This window comes from Crocodylus porosus, unplaced genomic scaffold (assembly GCF_001723895.1).
Source record: "Crocodylus porosus isolate Cpor-Errol unplaced genomic scaffold, CroPor_comp1, whole genome shotgun sequence".
Taxonomy (NCBI): domain Eukaryota; kingdom Metazoa; phylum Chordata; order Crocodylia; family Crocodylidae; genus Crocodylus; species Crocodylus porosus.
This window is the reverse complement of record NW_017728947.1, coordinates 34,007,426-34,015,589: the sequence shown is the minus strand read 5'-3', so window position 1 is coordinate 34,015,589 and position 8,164 is coordinate 34,007,426. Positions and strand designations below refer to the sequence as shown.

The 8,164-nt window shown below is 39.2% G+C and overlaps 1 protein-coding gene across 1 annotated transcript in view; it reads right to left on the bottom strand.

Annotated features, from left to right (window-relative positions):
• Positions 1-8,164, bottom strand: part of PDHX (pyruvate dehydrogenase complex component X) — a 105,794-nt gene that overhangs the window by 55,856 nt on the left and 41,774 nt on the right. The window contains exons 4-5 of the mRNA XM_019552003.1: positions 1,919-2,127; positions 213-311 (exon numbers count right to left, since the gene is read on the bottom strand). Coding sequence (XP_019407548.1) covers positions 213-311; positions 1,919-2,127 — 308 coding nt within the window. The remainder of the gene's footprint in view (positions 1-212; positions 312-1,918; positions 2,128-8,164) is intronic.

Here is an 8,164-nt window from a genome sequence, read left to right as displayed (position 1 = left end):
CACACACACACCCACACACACACACACAGATTCCAATGTCCTCTCCCTTGGTCTTTCAACTTGTGAATTCCTCCAAGGAAAGGACAAAAATGGAAAAAAAGAAAAAGAATAACCATGTAATATAGAAAACAATGAAATTTGGGGAAGGTTAAAACAAGCAAATTAATAGAAGGCTTGATTTAATTACAGGATTGCATCAGGTTTATACATACTCTTTAGTGAAGATTCCTCGAGGTCCAGATGAAGTTTCATTGCTTGGGTCAAGTCCATGCGTCTCCAGAATGTTACGAGCAGCAGGACTTAAACGAATCCTAAAATAAAAATATAATCTAAATAATCATCTTAGATTAACATGTAAAACTCTCTCAAGAGCTACTGTAACCCGCATGCTATAATTCAGATCTTCAGTAGCACCTGGGGAAGGACATTGCAAGTCAATAAGTAGAATAGGAAGCTCAAAGCTCACGGTACTCCATTGACCCCAGGGTTGCAATATGTATGGCTGGTCTCTACACCAAATTGGTGCAGTTTTGAGACTGTACTAAATTACACCAGTTTCTGGGGATCTCAAAGATTCAAAAGACCAAAGCTAGAGATCATCTCAAGTTTAATGATAGGACAGCTATCTCCTCTAGGCCATTTAGAAGAAATATGCGTCTCAATACCACTGGTGTATTTTCTGTTTTACACAGTCAAATTCAGATTTCCCTTACTTCTCAAACACTATATGCTTGGGATTATATAAGAAATATAAATCACAACTGCTGTTCATTGTTTCAAATCAATTATCTCACATTTGCAATTAGGACCTTCACTAAAACAGGTTGCATTCTTATATTCTTCTATTTGAAAAAAAACTCTTGACTTAATCCTTGTGGGTATTCTGAACATCCTCCTACTCTAGCAAGCATGCAGATAATGATCTCAATTAGTGATTTTCACATGGTTTCCCTGGCTGAGTTAGGACAGCCTGAATGCTAGTAGCAAAAGTAAATAAACAAATCTGGCATGCAATTAGGCAGGGAACCATAAGCCACAGCATTGTTTACTAACTAACCTCACTACCAAGAAGTTATATTTCTCTGTCTATATTTAACAAGTCTTATCTCCACACAACAATCAATCAGTTGGACACAGTACTCTGTCCAGTTATAATAAGGTATACAACACCAGCACCCCATAGCCAGGATCTTCTTACAATATAAATAAAAAAGCATTATAGATTTATGAAAAAAGATGATTCAAAAGTACTGCTGCAATTTTGTAGACAACTTCTATTAAACTAACTAAATCAATGATTTATAGACAGCCAACACTTGGACTGTCTTACTATAGTAAACTCATTTTCTATTCAAGATATTTATACAGATTGTTACCAAGCTGTCCTTACAAATTTGCATTCATTTAATGATGGGCACATTTTTTATGTCAATAGTCTTGAATATTTCACACCCACCCTACTAACAAAACAAAAAGAAGTTATTCTGTGTGACACCATTACATACAGGTTAGAAAAAGTGGGTTATAGTCTACAAGTATATCCACTCTAATGTGGACACACTTATTTTAGTATTGGAACACTTGTTTTTCATCTTAGTTTAAAATCTTTCCCGTGTGACACGAGCTAAAGTGGCAAAAGAACTCCGATGAGACTAAAAAAGCAGCCACACTGAGAAATATGTCTGTGTAACTATATCATTTTAAGTTCACACTAGATGTTATAGCAAAGAGACTTGCCTGCATAGCAAGGTCTAAATAAATCGAAGTTGTAAGAAGATCTCAAACAACAATTCAGCTTTAGATACAAGACAGCACAATTCACGAAGATCACTAATTTCATAAGTTACACAAAGGATGAATGGGGCTCCAACTGTGGGACCAATGAAAGCATTGGTTCATGCTGAATATAGAGACTCACTGCAATTTTCCAGGCAGAGGTTCCATTTTGCTAGGGGCTGGAATCACAGGGCCTCCTGGAGTGGGAGGAGGTACAGATGCTTGTGGAGCCTGAGAAGGTAGATCACCACCAATGTCTGCTGGTATTTCAACCTGTTTCCAGTCCTGCCCTTCTTCTACTAGCAAAGCAATTAGTGTTCCCAGGCGCACATTTTTACTTCCTTCTTCCATCTAAATATAAAAGACAATAAAGATATTACAAGTAAGCTATATACACATCATCACATCAAAACACCACCACCCACATCAAGTAGATGTAGATTTTTCAGGCATACTAGTGACATGTCATCAGAAGAGAACAGAAAGTTTTACAGTTTTATTTCTGTTACTAGTAAAAAAAAAAACAAAACAAACAAAAAAAAAAAACCACTATCCAGGACCAGAATTAAACAGTTGATACTAAAGCCAAGGTAAAGTGTTAACTTATGCCAAAGTTGTTTTTTCTTTCTAAGAAATTTTCGATCTGTCAGGTGTTTAAACCCTCCAAGTTGGTGAGAGTTCCAGGTGCCCCACACCTCTGCAAATAAACCTAATTTATTAAGTCTTCTATATGGATTTAGGTATCTTATTTTAGGCAACTAAGTTTGAAAAATATGGTTTATATATCTAGGACAAATTATCAGCTTTGGATAATGATAGTGTGTGCAATGCAGTCCTTTTCAATTTTTAATCTTAAATCAAACATCCCAAAATCCTTGGAAACTTGGATATTGCATACAACAGCAATCAGGGAAACTGGCAAAAAAGGTAAATCGTAACTACAACTCCTCAACACTTCTGACATTAATCTTTGCTTCCTAATCTAATAAATGTTTCAGCATTACACACATAGAACAGCTGTTCCATCCCACCTGAGAAGTGACAGCAGTTTTGTGGCATATATATAACCCTTACAACGTGCACTGGGAGCCCCATGATTTGCACAGATTGGTAAAAAAAAAGGGTTGAATTCACTTGCTAAAGCAAATCAGACCCAGACCATGTTTTACTGAAAATGCAAGGATAGGTCCTCTGATCAAAGTAATTACAATGTCACTTTAACCTGTCATCAAACAAACCCACAGACTGGAGGACACCACCATTACAATCCTTTGCATAGGAGATACTCTTACAGCATCTCTATGATTTGGCAATCCCCAAAATGTCAGAAATGACCCTAGTTTCACAGGTAGCCAGGAAAAATGCTTGGCTGGACTGGTCCCAAACTCAGCTAGACTCAAGATAACAGAAAATGGATGAAATTTTTTTGGCATAAAGCTAAATCTTGCTCATATTCCATCCTGGAGCAGGATCTGAGTCACCATTTGGAAGTATTGAAATTTTGACTATGATGAACACAACCACCTATTTGCAAAATACAGAACAATACATAGCACTAGATGCATTATGTAAGCAAGCCTACCTATATAAATCCTACTGGCCTTAGGGTTAGTCCAACAAGTTTTCCAGGTAACAAGCTTAACTAAATCTAGTTTAACAATATTCATTATAAAATGTGATATCACAAGGTGGATCTAAATTTACAGCAGTTAATCTTCTCTATCTAGCAGAGAGAGGTAGCTAGTTTTGTTAGTCTGACATTGGGCAAAAGGCAGGGCATGGTGGCACTTTAGAAACTAACAGGTTCAGAGAGGCATAAGCTTCTGCAGGCAACAGCCTACTTTATCAGATACTGGGATTGATAGCATCTGATGAACTGCTCCATCTAGGAATGTCACCTAGATACTGGTTTTGTATACTTTAAGTGGAGGTGCAGTATCATACTTTAATTATCCTGTCAACCTAGAGAGATAGTCCCGCCAAGTCAAAAGCCAAGACAATAAATTAAATTAAATTAAATTAAATGGAGAAGTGGCCACTTCTGAACCAGGTAAAGAAAACAACCTGATAAAATATTTCATATTTATACTACTGCCAGTCTAACTCTTTCATACTAAAATTTATGCTAAGGTTACAGTTTTTATCAAATTAAAAGTAGCATTAAGATCTACAGCAGTGGTTCCCAACCTTTTTTTCTCCTGCCCCCCTGCTGGAAGAGGAGTGCGGCAGTGACAGCGACCCAGAGATGGAAGCATAGGAGGTCCCGGTACATGGCCCAGCTGGTCTTTTCTGTGTAGTGCCACCAGCATTGCCCCATGACCCTCATCTGAGTCACGATCCGGTGTTGGGAACTACAGCAATATTTTGGGGCATCATTCTCCCCAATTAAAACAATGGCCATATTTAAACAACGAAAACTTAGTTTCATTTGAGAAAAAAGTGAGAGTACTTTATTGCTATTATACAAAAAACTAGAACTCTTGGTTCCAAAATGGTACCTTTTATTAGACCAACTGGGAAATTGCAAAAAACCTGTCCTTTTCTGCAAGCTTTCAGGATCAAAGGCCTGTCAGACTCTGGGAAATTTATACGTGGTACAAGATGGTAAAAAGTCCCCATAGGTAGGAAATGAACTTCATTTTTGCACAGAGGGAGCTGAAGATGGAAGGCTGTCCCTCTGGGTCCATGAGAATGTCTTTGTGAGCTGTGCTGAGTAGTATTTTGATGTGCTATTTTATTAAAAAGTAGCTCTTTTACTGCTATTACGAGAAGGGTTTCTAAGGTATTCTTTGCTTTAGTACTGAGCATAACATATAAGCCCAGATGTTAGAAGAAAAGATTCCAAACTGATTTCAATACATATCCTGGCTAAGAAAATGTCAAAGCCACCCACAAATAATCAGGTTCATGTCATTCCAGAGAACTGCTTAGAGCAAGTAAAGAAAAAAATCCAGTTGCTCATGTTCTTATGCTTTAAGAACTTGGAATGAAAAAAAATTGCAGCTTGTATGCCATTGGAAGTGCAATCTGCATGTCTTAAAATGTAGTGATGTAAAACAGATTAGAAGAAAAATGTATTTAAAATTGACAAAGAAGTGCTCTAAAAGACAATAATATCTTTAACTCCATGGCATTATCATATTTCTGACTTAACAAGGCATTTTGCAAAGTATAATAAAATATTTGGAAGTAATTAGCTTAATAGAAATCACATGGTAACACAAAAGCAACAAACACTATCCCAGAGTAAACATAAGCCACCACTCTGAAGTGTTCTTTAAACATTACTTGATAGGAAAAGTTGATGAAATTTCCCAAATTGTTAAACATTTTGAGCATTTCTTTCCTCAAAGATTATAAAAGTTTAAATTTTATGACAATAACATTTCTCCTTTCATAATCAGCCTCATTTCTAACTGATCTCTCCAATAAAACCTGAAATGCATTTAAGTTATCTCAAGTGCTTACTGGGACTTTTGCCATCAGAAGCAATATTATGAGGCATACTCAACAGGGGTAGCAGGATAACTATCCAGGACAATGGTCTATAACAAGTTTGGGATAGGTCATGTCCCAGATTAACATAAAACATTAGCGGGGGAGAGTAACAATGATGCTCACTCAAATCATTTTATGCTAAAACAGACATTATTTGGGGATTTGTTTGCTTTTTAAGTCTCCTCTTCTGGAAGTAAATGGTTATGTGAGAATATTTATTTAATTTTTAATGCATGTTTGTAACATACACTGTTGATAAATTTGAAATTATGAATTCAGTGCACCCCTAGCAGCTCAGGAACTAGAAGGCAAACAAAAACATTTTTTTAAAGTCTCATGATTTAAATTATGGGAGGCCTGACTTGTGATCTGGAATTGGAAAGACCCTTCAACATATAGAGATGCACCCTTAACTGGCTTTTTTATTCCTGGCACAGAGAGGCTGAATGGACAGAAAGTTTTTATTTCTCTATAGGAGCATGCAGCTAAGAGGTGAGAGAATGCAGGAATCAGTGCAGACTTGGCTCCATATATCCAAATGCAAGAAAGTAGAGCTAGCATATGAGAGAAGAGCTTGTAATCTATACCTAAGAAAGGGCTGGAAGAGGGCTGGAAAGTTCCTCTGGCTTTTTCTCAAACTTTTTTCCCTGGATTGCTGCTGGAGTTACACACTTACCTTTGTACAGGCTGAGAGAAGGGCATAATCTAACATATTGGTGTAACCTGCCTGAAGATTTATAGAAGCAAGTATCAGTTCAAGGCTTTAATATTTCAAAGAGAAATGGTATGAATGAGAAATTGGTAATAAATATTGAATCCAGTTCTTCAGATGACAGGCATTCATCTTCTCTTCAGCCCATAAAAAGCTGAGAGGTATTTGAGATGCAGTTCTAATTTAAGGACAATTTTTACTGCTACAAACTGACCAGCTAAAATTTCTGCCCACTTCTTCAGTTATTATTACTGCATTTTATAATGAAATCAAAACTATCAGACAAATATTAATTCAGAAAGGAAATTAAAGTTTTAAAGGTTTTATGCTGTATTTTTAGCATTCTATTTTATGAATCAAACACACTTAGGAGTAACAAACACTATAGTTAGGAAAAGAAACTGAAAAGCCACTTCAGGGAAACTTTGCCCACAAAGCTAAAGTAAGTTAATGAACTTTAAATCTTAAATGAAAATGGCAGTGCAAGCCAAACAAGCTTAAGCAAACAGTTGATTTGAGCTGTGTATAGGCTTTGCCTTCTGAATTTAAATGTAAAGCCTTGTAGTTAGCACAAATGCAATAGACATGGGGCATCAAACATAATGCCAGATTCGACCTGTGTGGACCCCTACGATCTGGACCATGGGTCTGAGCCCAACCCCATGTGCTACATGTGGCATGCAGAGCCAGTCCGGCATGTGAGCTGGATCTGGTGTCCTAGGTGCTGCACACAACACAGGGAGTCTATCCAGGACATGCACTGCATGCGATGCCCACAACAGACAAGCTCTGCAGGTGGGCAGTAGGGCCAGTCTGGATCAGGGTATGCTAGAGTCAAGGCTGGTCCAGCAGGGCACCAAACGCAGCCCATGCCACGGGGCCAGATGAATTGCAGTGACTTAAGAAAACTGTCCCGTGTCAATCCAAGAAACGGCAGCAAGATTATGTACATGGTTGATGCATTTCGGATAGTTAGGATGTGGATGCAACACTTTGAACATCCTAACCAGACTTCACACCACAAAAAGGTCACTTTGGACCAGCTTAAACTTCCTGGAACATTTCAAAAGCATGCCAGAAAAATCAAGTACTATTTTGAACTGGTGCTCCTTGAACCAATTAAATATTATGTGCGGATACAGAGCATTCCTTGCTTAGTGTGCAATCAGTCCCCAAACATCTCAAACTGCACCACTCCTCACCCCTCCTCTGAAACTCATGCAAGACAACAGGGCTCCTCTGCAATACAACTAATACTCTACTGTCCCAAGAGCTATTTGCCCACAGAGACCATAGTCCACAGAGGTGGGGAAGAAGAAAGACTCTGTCAGCTTCACTTCCCTGATAAGACCCTTGGACAGGGATCCTGGGGAGTGGAGACAGACAGAACTTTGTGGTCCCCCTGCTTGTGACAGAAGGGTTGTTGTTGATGGCTTGAAAATGGTATTTAGAGGTTCAGGATGGGCAGCAGAAATTAATTGATTTCTAAAAGCCTGAGTCTCACACACAGTTTCACATAGCCTTCAAAGCAGATAGGCTGTCTAACAAACAAGGACACAGTCTGAAATACTGGGGGTATGTATCACACTGTTCCATAACATGAGATAGGGTGGAACCAGCTTGCGAGGCCAACGAGGGGGGCTTAAGATTCCTGTTTTGGGAAGGATGTGCATATGATGACCTATGTGGACAGTGTGATGACCACAGAGGGGGACCAACCAGTGACAGTCACAGATCAAGAGTGAAGGAAAATACAAAAGCAAAGACTTGAGAGTAACAAAGGGTCCCTTCTCCCTGCCCTCCCCCTCCCCCCCAAGAGGGGCTTCAAGAAGCAGCCGAGGGTCAGAGTCCCTCGAAAGGGACCCGCACCCCCGGGAGGGGTCCCCAAGGCCACTATGGACAGAGGGCACACCACCAGCCTCTTATCCACCACACTGGGGGGAATGTGCACCTCAGCATCCCACCTCCAGGCTGCCATCTGACACCTAAGAGAAAGCCTCAGAGTGAAGCCTGCATAATGGCCAGATATTTCATAGATTTCATAGACATCAGGGCTGGAAGGGACCTCAGGAGATCATCGAGTCCAGCTCCCTGCCCAAAGGGCAGGAAGTCAGCTGGGGTCATAGGATCCCAGCAAGATAAGCATCCAATTTACTCTTAAAGGTGTTCAATGTAGGT